This window comes from Epinephelus moara, chromosome 8, assembly GCF_006386435.1.
Source record: "Epinephelus moara isolate mb chromosome 8, YSFRI_EMoa_1.0, whole genome shotgun sequence".
In the NCBI taxonomy this organism is placed as follows: domain Eukaryota; kingdom Metazoa; phylum Chordata; class Actinopteri; order Perciformes; family Serranidae; genus Epinephelus; species Epinephelus moara.
This window is the reverse complement of record NC_065513.1, coordinates 30,964,664-30,977,992: the sequence shown is the minus strand read 5'-3', so window position 1 is coordinate 30,977,992 and position 13,329 is coordinate 30,964,664. Positions and strand designations below refer to the sequence as shown.

General features: G+C 40.0%; 1 protein-coding gene across 3 annotated transcripts in view; it reads right to left on the bottom strand.

Moving 5' to 3' along the window:
• The window catches only part of kcnip3b (Kv channel interacting protein 3b, calsenilin), a 75,649-nt gene that overhangs the window by 15,579 nt on the left and 46,741 nt on the right, over nucleotides 1-13,329 (bottom strand). The window contains exon 1 of one of the 3 annotated variants that reach the window (XM_050050869.1): nucleotides 12,352-12,781. The exons of 1 other annotated variant lie outside the window; for it this stretch is intronic. In XM_050050869.1, coding sequence (XP_049906826.1) covers nucleotides 12,352-12,457 — 106 coding nt within the window. In that variant the 5' untranslated portion in view covers nucleotides 12,458-12,781. Of the gene's footprint in view, nucleotides 1-5,344; nucleotides 6,394-12,351; nucleotides 12,782-13,329 lie in introns of those variants that run through there. One more of the 3 variants, XM_050050868.1, reaches the window with a different exon arrangement.

Here is a 13,329-nt window from a genome sequence, read left to right as displayed (position 1 = left end):
CCTTCGTATTAAAAAAAGAAATACAAAATGTATTAATCAATTAAAAAAATTCCATATTTTTTGGATTAGTTTTACCTTAATACATTGAAGTATAGCGTAGTTATTCTCTCTACAAAGGTGTTAAAGGTATAAATGCAATTCTAAATCCCTTTTATTTAATTATTTCTTTCGTAAAAACTCACATTTAAGATACTTAGTCTAAAGAATATCACCATCAACCGAAAGAAATGTGCATATACCGTAAAACTTCAATTAATAGCCCACACTATTATTTCTTGAAAACATGGCACTCTTAAATACTTGATTCTGATTGGTCAATCAACAAAATTCTGCAGTGTTTATTTCTTGAGTTATCACTGCTGCTCTGCTGCTCCGTTGCTAGGGATGCCATAGCAACGGCCTTAGACTGAGGAGCATCAAAATCAGTTAACGTTAGTCCACACAGGCCAAATAGGATCTAAGTGGCAAAATGCAGCATATAGCATTTAGGCTGCCGTTGCCATGGACAGAGAGTACAGACACATTTTTTTTGCAAATTTTGTATTAATAAAACATGCTTTAATCATTATTTTGTGTCACATCACTGAATGTTTTAGTAGTAAGTCATAACTCCCGACTGGGGAATGGAACCCCTCCGCTGCACGTCAGGGTTCCATTCCCCTGTCGGGAGTTATTTTTCAACAGTCACCGTCTCACTATACATTATCCCTTACTTAAATCACTGAAGTCAACAGGCCTATATTTGGGACAGGCCTTTAATTCCTTTCACACAAAACTGTTGCACAGCAAAGATGGGAAATACAATCAAATTGTTTATTTAAACCAGTATGAATATTACTTCAGATAATAAGTCAGTTATGAATCATTCATTTGATCTAGCTCCAACAGACAGTGCATCAAAGAAAGAGTGTATTACAGCACTCGCCGATTACAGTGCCTGTCATACCGACACAACACCACTTTATCCTGTTAAAACAATACTCACAACTTGAATACATTTTTATGAAAAACCCTTTTGATTCCTTTGATCTGAGGACCCTTATGGACTTAAGGAATATGAATTACTTACAGGGTAGTTGAGGAATGGACATATAATTTGAGGTAGCCAACAACCCGCTTTCATACTTCTAAAGAACTTCTTTAAAGAAAAGGGCCAGTAAAAGTGACTGGGCGTTTAATTGAAGTTTTACAACACATATGTAACTGTAGATAGAAGTTAAACAGTGAGTCAGTTAATCAAATAACTATTAAGTCAATAGTCCATCAGTCAATTGACTGTGAACTAATCGAAAACTATGTTGATAATTAGTCAACTGATTAACTAATTTTAACAATGTTATTCTTAATTGTGAGACTTGGAATTAATATATTTGTGTTTTGGGCATCTTATCAGACAGAAAAAGCAATTTAAAGAGAAAGGAGAAGTTTTATTTATCGTTATTAGTAGACTAGTAGTGTTGCACGGTATACTGGTACTAAAATAGTACCGCGGTACTAGAGTATTCCAAACGGTACTATACTGCATTTGGAAAATACCAGACTTTGAAACTGATTAAATTCATTAATTTAGTTAATTTATTTTACTCATTTATGCACACAAATGCCTTTCTTGTTCCTATTGGAGCACAGATTGCGCAAGTGGTGTGTATGACAACACCTGTATCAACATTCGCAGCTGGCGCACGTGAAAAAAGACAAGAGAAAGTCTGCCTCGCAAAGGGAGACAACACGAGACAACACAAACTTGGTGGAACATTTGAGTTACCAAACTGTGACGTCCGTATAGAGGTACTTACCGAACCACGATTTTTTTGGTACTGTTACACCCCTACTATTTATTGTTCTAAAGGTTTGTATCCAAAAGGACTTTTCCTTAGGAAAAGTACAGAAGAGTATCGAGAAGTATCAAAATTCATATTGGTATTGGTACCGAAACAAAGATTTTGGTATCGTGACAACACTAGACATGGGTTAGTGGGGGCTTACACACCTACTATTAGGTTGAGATGGTTGATATCTGGCCATGAAATGAAACTTTCTGCCAGAAAGGGCTTTCATGGGACTTTCTCTCAAATGTGAGAAAGTCCATAGGGTGGGGCATAAGGTTGGTGGGTGGATCAACCACAGGAGTTTCACCCAAGAGTTTAAAATCCCATGTGAAACGACCATATATGCCCAACCATGACCATAAGGAAAGTGAAAGTGAAACCTAACAAACAGGTAATGGACATTGGAAAGGCTGTATGAGTAGCTGCCCCCTACTGAGCGGTGTCTATGAGGCTTATAACAACAGATAATGGCCATTCAATGGGCGGATTACATCCCCATCAGGTGCCCAATGATTCATTCATGTCATCAAACTTCTTAAATTCCTAGAGACTATTTCTGAGGACATGACCTCAGTGTCCTGAGGGGAAGCAACAGCCTTGAGTTACTTATGAATCATTTGGTTAAGATTTATCAGGCAAGAAACCTCACAAAACGGCTCATGAATGACTGCAGAGCTGAATCAGCACCTCAGAGAGAGTCTCAATAACAACAGTGATCATCAAAAAGCTGATACTCGCAGCAGGGCTGCATTTAGATTCTATTTTTAACCAAGCCCAATCAAATAAGCGCTCAACATCTGGACTTGTGAATCCTGAAAAGTATGACAGCCTCATGACTAACCTATCACTTGTTTTCACATGAGAGCAAGTGAACATTTGGAGAGACAAAGTTGTAAAATATCTGCTGCCAAATAGTTCAACACGTTGACGAGAAGCTTCTGAAGCAGATGAGATAATGATACTGCAGTTGGTAAATTAGTCTCACTGGGAGGTGATGGAGTAATGAAGTGGCAGGAGTCAGGATTGAAGATGCATGATGAGAATTTCGGAGGCTGCTGAGGGATGGCCAGTGTCCTTCAGGGTCCTGGAGGAGTGCTCCGGGCTCCATATTTAGGCGGTCTCAGAGAAAGCCTGTTCGATACTGCATGTATAATTGATGTGAAGTAATGCTAAACCAGGGTGTAGGCCCTGCCACAGTGGGAGCGGGCGGAGGAGGAGGAAGGGGGGGTTGGGGAATTTAAGATTGGAGGGGATTGAGAGAAGGTATAAATTATGAAAGGACATTACTGGTGTTTTTGTTGAATTTATTACTTATGATGCAGAGCCATATGAGAAGCACTAATGTGCCGACTGGAGCCTTCCTGCTGTAATTGTCTTGGCACACTGACTGCGGGGCACTCTGACTGGCTGGCCCTCGGCCCAAAACTCTAATCAAAGGGAACGGCATTGTTCAAAGAGCAGCGTCTGATGTCTCTTTTACTGTCCCAAATGTACACAATCTATTAGCCCATCAAGGTTTTATGGTATATCTCTTAGTAGGCAAAATAAAACATTAACCCATTAACCTTTTCCCAGTCTGATGCTGCTTATAGATTTGCTGATGGTCCAGAACTTTTAAATATAAAATAAAAAATAATGCATGCTACTGTAGCTTTAGTATAACGCAGTGTTGTTTAATTTCACTTTATGACATAGCAGAAAGCTGACAGGGAATGAGGGGACAGGGCCGGGAGAGATAACAACACTGATGGTCAGCTTCATAAACCCCTCAGTCACTCTTTATTTATTTATTTAATTCTTTTTTACAGAGACAGTGTGAAAGGCTGGTTTTCAGATGTTTACCTCTGGCCAGGTATTAAATTAGCCAAAAAAACATTGAAAAAAAAACATTTAAACTAGGAAGCCCCATCTCTGTTTTATTTATAACTCCTATATTGTGTCTGTATTTTATGACTCCCTCGTCTTCTAGTGTGAAGCACTTTGTGACGTACGACCCAGGCAGTGTAATATAAATAAGATTCATGTTACTTTACCACTAGTATAGAAAGCAATGTGGAAGAATAATGACTTGGTCACAGTCGTAGAAGTATTCTGATCCTTTGCCTGAGTAAAACTATCAGTAATACAATATAAAAATACTCTGAATATTACTTATAAGAAAGTGCATATGGAAGTACCAGTACAACATAATGGCTCCTGTCCACATGTTAGATCAATTAGATAAGATTATATTTATACTTTTTTTTTTTTATCACTGATGCAATAACATGTAAGCAACATGTTTATGCTTCTTAAAAAGTTCACAAAACTTGGTGGCAGTATGGGAACTTATTTAATTTAATCTGAGCACAGTTATACTCAGGTGTTATTGCCTCATGGATAATAACAACAGTTAGAAGTGTAAAACTTAAGGAAACAACTCATAAATATTACTGGAGGAGGTCTCTCCTATGACAGGGTTTATCCAAACAAGAACCTGAGCTTAAATTGACTTAAAAAATACAAAATAAAATAAATCTATAAATAATAATAATAATAAAAAAACCCCACTAAAATAAGCAGTGTTACAGCATTGTTTGTTTGTTTTAGCTTTGTGATAGTGCTTCTTTCAGATAAACCTGTGTTTTTAAGCAGTTTATGTAGCTTATAAAGTAGAAGACAGAACACTTTGTCCTTCAGTTTATCATTAAATTTTGGAAAAACAGCAACATTAGGTTTCTTACCAAAATGTTTAAAGACATATAACACCAGGGTTTAATAGATAAAACTTAAAGGTTATCACTTTACATTCATTTTACTTCCCTAGTTACCATTTATAAACAGTATATCAGTACAAAAACATTTAAAAGATGGTTTGTAACACTCTATAATCTAGTTATGAGTGTTTATTAATGTATTTGTCAATAACTATAACTCATCCTGTGGAGACTTGTTTATTAAAAGATCATGAATGACAAGATAGTTAAACTCAGTTGTCATAATATAAAATGAGTCTTCACTGCAGACTTAATTATTAATAATATTAATAAACTCTTAACAACAACCTGCCTATAACTACGTTATAGTGTGTTATAAACCATTAATTAAATGTTTACATGGTGCTTATTAGAGCTGCAACGATTAATCAATTATTCGTCGACTATTAAATCAATTGCCACCTAATTTGATAATTGATTAATCAGTTTGAGTCATAATTTAAGAAAAAAGGTCAAAATTCTCTGATTCCAGCTTCTTAAATGTAAGTATTTTCTGTTTTTTTTACTCCTCAGAAACTGAATATCTGTGGATTGTGGACAAACAAAACATTTGAGGATGTCATTTTGGGCTTTAGAAAGCACTGATCGACACTTACTATTTTCCGACATTTTATAGACAAAACAAATATCAGTTAATGTGGAAAATAACTGACTGATTAATTTATACTGAAAATAATAGTTAGTTGCAGCCCTAGTGCTTATACGGTACAGTGAAGTGGTGAGTCATCATGAGTACGGGGGCCTCAGGTGGGCCCTTACCTTCAAATGAGGACATGGGCTCCAAGATGCCAAACTGCTTGAGAACTGCCATGAAAAGGATGATAACCACGCCGATGGCAAACAACTCCATACCCTGGATCCCCATGGCGTCAGGACAGGGGGGGGGGCCCACTCAGGGCCAAGCCTGCACGAGAAGGCCTGGGGCTTGCCTGAGTAACGCTGGGCCGGGTTAGTCAACAACAAGTGTTTTCAACAGAGGTGAGCCAGGGAAAGGAAACAAGTCTGATTGGTGGGTGACTGCATGGGTTTGTTCCCAGGCCCAGGAGACAGCATGAGAACCAGGCCAAGCGGGCTGGACGAAGGCTGCTCTAATGTCAACACTGATGCTGAAGTGGAAAATATGTGGAAGCCGACATATATGGAAAACCTCCCTCTCTAGACCCATGAGGGAAAATGGGGGTTGTGTCACGAGCCATTTATTACGGTGCATTAAAGGAGACGTTTAGAGTCACTTTCCAGACTTTCGTCCTGCACGTTCTCTCAGGAGCTCAGACTGGCAAAGACACAAGTTACTGCTCACCCTCTTTAGTCTCAGAGCTATAATCAGTCCTCACGTCATAGTTTACACTCACGAATCACATCTTGGTTTTAGATGAAAATGTCTTTTGGGAAAAGCAAAGAATTTGGTGTCCATTTACATGATTTGGCACCGGAGAAAGTCTGTGTGAATTCAGCTGACTTGTTGAAATACAGAACATGAAATACCCAAGTCTTCTCTCCTTCCATGCCATAAAATGGCAAAACAACATTAGCAATTATAAATTAATTACCCCATTATATGTGCCGACCACACGAGCAACAATCACACAAAAACATACTGTGAATGCTCTTTATCTGCCAGCCAAAGACAGTCTGAGTTTCTAGTCTTAGCGGCATCCGTTCACAATATTCAGGGTGAGATAATCTTTTAAAGCAGACCATGCAAAGTGAAAACAAGGCTCTACTTAAAAAATAAATAAATACTTATGGGACTTGCAATGTTTTAAGTAACAGTAACCAGTTTTTCTTTCAGTAATCCCGAGGTCCACCAATCACCTTTCAGCAAAGACTTAATTTAACCGTTAAATTTAGATTCGGCGATGCTGTCCCGTCTGACTCAGTCCACTTCACTGTTTGTCCAAATCCAGGTCCAGATATGGAAGAGTATGGCCCTGGAGAGAAGGCACTTAGAGCAGCAGCAGCAGCAGCAACGTCCAGAGAGGGAAATCCTGAGAGGAGCTGTGGGGAATGAAACCTCCTCCCCCGGTGTCTACCTCCTCCGCACATACTTTTCCATCACTCCCCTCTCTCTGCAGCTTCCTCAATTTATCTGTTGCTGCTTCGGGTGGCAACTTTTCCTCCCTCGACTCACTTAGTCAGCGCTCACTCCGGCTGAGGTTTTAAAACTGAAGTGCCCAGTCCACCCTAAACCCTCCACCCATCCTGTCCTCCTTGTGGTCTCTCCTTACTCCAGCGCACTCCTCCTTTTTCTCCGTCTGTCCATCTGATTCGCCTTCGTGCCCTGGAGCTTTCTGCCTCCTCCTCCTCCTCCTCCCGACATCCCCTCTGTCATTCCATAACTTTGGCCAACCACAGACTTTCTCTCCCCCTCTGCTCGACTCCTTCTTTCCTGCTCTAAAGTGTCCCTCATTTCTCCACCACATCCACCTTGTCATGGCCGGGTTAAGAGATGTTTGAATGAGGGGTTAAATATCTAAAGCCCTGGCAATAATAAATTATGATTATATGAATGCCATATAAAGAACTTTAAACATTATTATATGAAATCATATCAATAAATCAATAAATAGTTATTTGTAACTCCAAACAGACTACAGCCTCAAAGAAATGTCTCCAACCCTTTCTACATGAGGGCAAGACACCAAGGGTGATAGAGACAGTTTGGTGTCTCTTCAAGGTTGTTTTGCATCTTCTCTCTGTGGTTGTTTTGTGTCTCTGTTGTTGTTTTGCATTTCCTTTAAGTCATTTGATTGACTTTCCAACCAAAATATGTTAGCTGTTGCTTCATACAGATGTTCTGGTCCTCAGCCTGATCTGTACCCAGTAATCCATCTATGGGTACATTCACATTACAGTGCTTAATGCTCAGCTTCCTTTATTTCCTCAGGTCCAATCTTTCTGCAGAGACTGTTCACATTCATGGTTGATGTGACCCATATTTTACATCAGACTGAATGAATCTCTTCCCTGAACCACCTGACATGCAACCAAGAAGGTCCGACGACGTCTTTCTGCATAATAATCAGCCATGTGCTTATGTTTGGGAGAGTGTGTAGCATATTTTCCAAAAAACATCCCTTTGTGTCACGTGTCAGTTCATGGAGGACCGAAATGCAAACCAACAGGCAGGTTGAAATTTCAACAAAAAGTGAGCTTTAATGTAGTCAATAGAAACATCCAGTACAGGCAGGCAACTCAAAGTCTAAATGAAAGCAGAACAAAAACTAAACTGACAACCAACCTTGATCTCAAATCCAAAATCCAAACAGAACATTAGGCAGACAACGAGCAGGGAATGACACCAGGAACACAGGGATGAGCACATGGATGAATGCAGGAAGAACACGGGATGGATACAGGCAAGGATGCAGGAATGACCACAGACAATGACCAACTGACAAACTAATCACAAGAACGAGACACAGCTGGAGTAGGGAAGACACGGGCAAAAGGAGGGAAATGGAGATTGGCTGACAACAAGGGTGTGGAGGGGAACACTAGGGTGGAGCAAACAAGACTAATACAGAACAGGTGAAGGGAAGACTCTGGGAACAGGGAAGGACTAACGAGACAGGTGTGACAGAAAACAGGTGGGAAAACACACAAAGATTTTGGGATAATAGGCTTTCAGTCCACGAGCTCGATCAGCAGCTATTGCTGGTAGTTCTGTGGAGAGTGGGTGGCGTTAGGATTAGTGGAGGGTTTCACAGAGGAACAGCCCCTCCAAAGCTTTAGGATGTCCAGGGCTACATTCCAATATCTCTGTTGAGTGACAGGTTGTTTGCTGATAGCATCCTCAGCTTCTCAGTCTGATCCATCACTCGCTCCTCCACAGCTCAAGCCTCTTGTCCAAATATGGTCACTTCTGTTCTTCAAGAAAACAAGTTGGCTACGGCTGAAATGTTGAAGTCAAGGCTTCAAAACAGGAGTCCAAAAACCAATGGGTGATTTCTCGGTAGATACGTCAGTATAACATGGAAAAACCACAGTTCTCACAGTGGTTGCATGGCCAGTGATCGGATATGTATCGGATTTAGGACCACATATGAAAGTGGCTCAGATATGACTGGAAAAAATCAGAATTCTGTGTCACATGACAGCAAGAATTGGGATTTGGGCCACATTTGCATGTCGTGAACATAGCCTATGATACTTACAAGCCAACGACCTATCATCTTCTGACTCTGGTAGAGGGGGCACCTACATGTGCCTTAGCCCCTACGGTTTATGGGTGAGGGCTTAAGTCAGATGTGTGTAGTGTTGGCAGCCATGCACCCACACACACACACACACACACACACACACACACACACACACACACACACACACACACACACAAGCTGGCACACAGAGATCAAATATCAGGAACACCTCCACCTCCCCACACTTCAGCTCCTCCTCCTTCTTTTACTTTCATGTATTTTTCCTTTTTCTCTGTGAACTGAAGACAGTGTTGAAGTGAGGAATAAGCCTAAATATTATTATTATTATGGTATGTCTCCAAACATTAATGATTGATGGGATGCAACAGTTTGTCATAAATAAGGAAATATGTGATCAGATCGTGCGAACATAGTGTGTATAAACGTGGTTGTGTTTAGCAGGTCAGAGGAGGATAACTGATGACTCAGCACTTACTAATGCATCAAGACAAGATGGGGAATGGAGGTGTGTGTGTGTGTGTGTGTTTGTGTGTGTGTGTTAATGCATTGACTTGGTTGGAGATAGGAGACACAGATGGGAGGCCAGAGTGAGAGAGATCAATATCTTTGTGGTGAGGCGGTGGTGGTGGAGCTTCCCCCTGCTTCTCTCTCTACTTCTTACAGCGCACCAGAAAAATGTGAATCAATTGTCAATTATAAAAACTGAAATCTATTTTCACTCTCTACGGTAACTCTTCTTTAAGTGAGAGTCTGTCGTGTCTATCGTTACAACAGATGAAGGTCAAATTTACATTTCAGTTGGAGGAGAGTGGATCAGGTGACAAGCATCCACACACTAAACACACACGCACACACACCAGGTATCTGGGAATTATGTGATGCTTAAGGAGGTAATCTCTGTGTTTTTGCATTTATTTATGTGCATTTAGGTTTGTCCTCTTGTATATATCGATGCTGCTGTCGAGAGTTTATGGGGTCTGTTGTGTGTGTGTGCATGTGTGTGTGCGTGATCATTCCTCTGGGCAGGCCATTAGGACACTAACAGGTTTTTAAAAGGTAGGCTTGGCGCTGCCTGCTGACACAACAGTCGGTAAAGAGGGAGAGGAGACCCAGACGGTTTCCTCTCAGTCAGACACATCAGCAAGATCACCTCAGTATTCACCACAGTCAGAGAGGAGAAGAGGCAGAATGACACTCAAACCAGTGCACAGGCATTTCATTTATAATCTACAATGATATAATATTCTCACGTATCTAAATGCAGCTCATTGTTCTTCACTCAGGTGACACATAAGTGATGCAGCCAATTCAAGAAAACTTATATTTGCTGATCTAAAAACTTGATGTTTGTTTATATACTGAAGGGGTTAAAGAAGTTAAATGAAAGCACAATTTCACCACGAACATATTAGCGATTTCAAGTTAATGTCCTGTATTCAAAGCTTCAGTAAAAGCACAATATCGATGATTCAGAGTCTGGGGTGGGAAAGTCTGCATACAGTTCTCAACATGGACATGGCTGAGTCAGTGGCTAGCAGCTAATGGTGCTAACAGTGCTAATGTCAGCAACAATGCTAACAGAGCTAATGGTGTTGACTGGAGGGGTGCTATACCTTGGTAAAGACGCCGTTGCCTATAAACACTGTATAAACACAGAGCAGCAGTTAATTATAATAATTAGTTAGCCAGTGGGACACATTTCTTGGGACTCACATGCATTAACATGCATGTTCAGCTGACCGGTCTACCACAACAACGACATAGAAGCACAGACTACAACACAGAGGGAGCGTGACTTCATTCTCTGCTCAGGATGTCATTACTCCACTATATCTTTGCATAGCAAATAGATAGTTTGCTGCTATATTAATGCCTTAAATGACATGTACAGAACATAAAAGTAATAAATACATTTTATTTATAAAGCGCTTTTCAGAACTAAGTTACAAAGTGCTTTACACGGTTTATCTCGGATTTAAAACAATGCGGGATTCAAGCTAATAAAATGAGGCAATTTCAAGAAATACAAAGAACAATTAAATAAAATGAAGATAAAGTACCATCACTGAAGCAGATAAAGCAAAGTTGGCAACTAATAACAATTAGAATAATACAAAAATAACAGAATACAATAACCGATGACAATACAAGAAAATACTAATAATAAAAATAATCAAATGAGACCTATATAAAATAAAAAGTGTGCTGAAATTAATAAAAGGCTTTTTTAACAGATATGTTTTAAGAACTGATTTATAAAATGTCACTGATTTAGCGAGCCTCAGATCCTGAGGAACATGTCAAGCTACATTTAGTAACTTGTACAATTAGCTGTAAATGTGACCTGGCTGCAATGTTGGATACAGTTAAATGGGAAAACAAAGCACCACCCGCAAGCTGGACCGACTTTCTCATTTTACAGCTAAACAGTTCACTAAAAGATGTTTCTGAAAACATTTGAAGTCACGAAAAGCCAATGCAGTAACAGAACTTTGATTCATACTTGATCAGCGCTGCCTAGTTTGACAGTTTGACCACAGTTCATGAAGCGGTTGACATGATTGACAACTGTGTTAGAGACTCCTTGACTCTGATTGGTTGGTGCATCACAGTTTGATTCTAGCGAATGCAATTAGAGGCAGTAGGAGATATATGATTTTTCTCACAGACTGTTTCATGTACTTCTTTCAGAGTGTCAGTTTCAGTAAATATGACAAAGTTATTCTAATAAACTGTAACTTTAAGCTGTAAAAAAGTTGGCTGTGGGCTGGAACTGAACCTGTGGCCGCTGCGACAAGGACATTGCCTTTGTGCATGAGACGCCAGCTTTACCCACTAAGCTACAGAGCGCCCCATGTTTATGTGTCATGGCTCCACCATTTTCTTAAATAGAAATATTGCGTTGTACATTTCAATTTTTGAAAACTTTGGGATCTCCACTAGAATTTAAATATAGTTCTGTAGGTTTTACCAAAGTTCAGATGAACAACATGATTTCATAATGATTAGATAGTTTAATCTATAACATGGCACCAATACTTTCTAAACATATTATATGCCTTGTGTGTAAAATCATAGTCTGAATTGTAAATCGTAACACAGCTGTCAAGTGAACAAAGTCCAACATTTGAAATTTAGTGGAGTAAGACCATGTATAATTTAAATAAATCAAATAAAATACCTCAATACTGCACTTAGCTACAGTAAATACAAATTTATGGTGTACTACTCTTCCAGGAAAAATCTTTCCGAGAATAACAAGTGATGAGTTTAAAGTTTGCATTCCCACCACCCCTGAGCAAACACTGAAAAAAAGCAACCCACTGAAACTAATTTCTACTACAGCAGAAAGGTTTAATTGACCTGAACTGTGTGACTGTTAAGTGATTTCTGGGATGTGTACTGCAAACACGCCACAAAATTGCTCACTCATGACCAAAAACATGAGCAAACTCCTAGAAAAACAAGACTCCTGTGAATTATCGCTTTGATTAGAAGAAGTAAGAGTGAAAAATTAAAGACAGAGTGAGGGAGTGAATGAGTAGACAAATGAGTGAATGAAGAAACAGATAAAGCAGATGGCGAAATCATACGAGTGCCTACCTGAGCGATGGTACCTGGCTGCACTGTGGCCACAGTGGGAGAGGCAGCTGGGGCGAGAGAGGCGCCTCCTGGCCTCCACAGAAAGAGCGGCCATCACAGCTCCCATAATGCAGCTGAATTACCAAAACAAAGAGGCTAACAATGGCTGACAGGCTGCTCTGAGATAATTTAAATACCACTGGAGATCCCTGGATGAGACCAAAGTCTAACAAGACAAAATCCAGACTTTAAGAGACTTTATAGGCGTGAACGCTCAGTCATGAAGATCAATGCTAACAGAGTGCTTTAAACTGCTGAGCTGCTGAGTTTGAGCTGCGGCCCGAAGAATCTCAGCTCAGAGCAAAGCATGCAAGTCTGACTCTCACGTACCGACAAAGGCAACTACCTAGTACAGTGGAAAAGGTGACAGGTGAGAGAGATTTTCTGTGTGTGTGTGTGTGTGTGTGTGTGTGTGTGTGTGTGTGTGTGTGCCTTTGTTAGAGGCCACATTTGAAAATCTGTTTGAGTTCGTGACACCACGTCACAGTGAGAAGAGAGAGAGATGAAAAAGAGGACGGGATCAAACATCAATGCAGAGCTTCTGACCTTTCACATCACACACCCACCTCCACGTCTTTTTTTTTTTTTTTTTTTAATTCTCTCTGTCTCACCATCCCTTTCATCTGATTGTGCTTCACATAAAAACATGACGGTATAACTCCTGTCTTACTCTTACCCACTCTTGTAGACTCTATGCTATACAAATTACTACAAGCAACCCTCCTTTATCTCACTGCAGACAATCACAAGTGCAGTATGAGAAGATACACTCACTGGCCACTTTATTAGGTACACCTTGTTAGTACCAGGTTGGACCCCTTTTGCCTTCAGAACTGCCTCAATTCTTGGTGTCACAGATTCAACAAGGTGCTGGAAACATTCCTCAGAGATTTTGGTCCATATTGACATGATAGCATCACACAGTTGCTGCAGATTTGT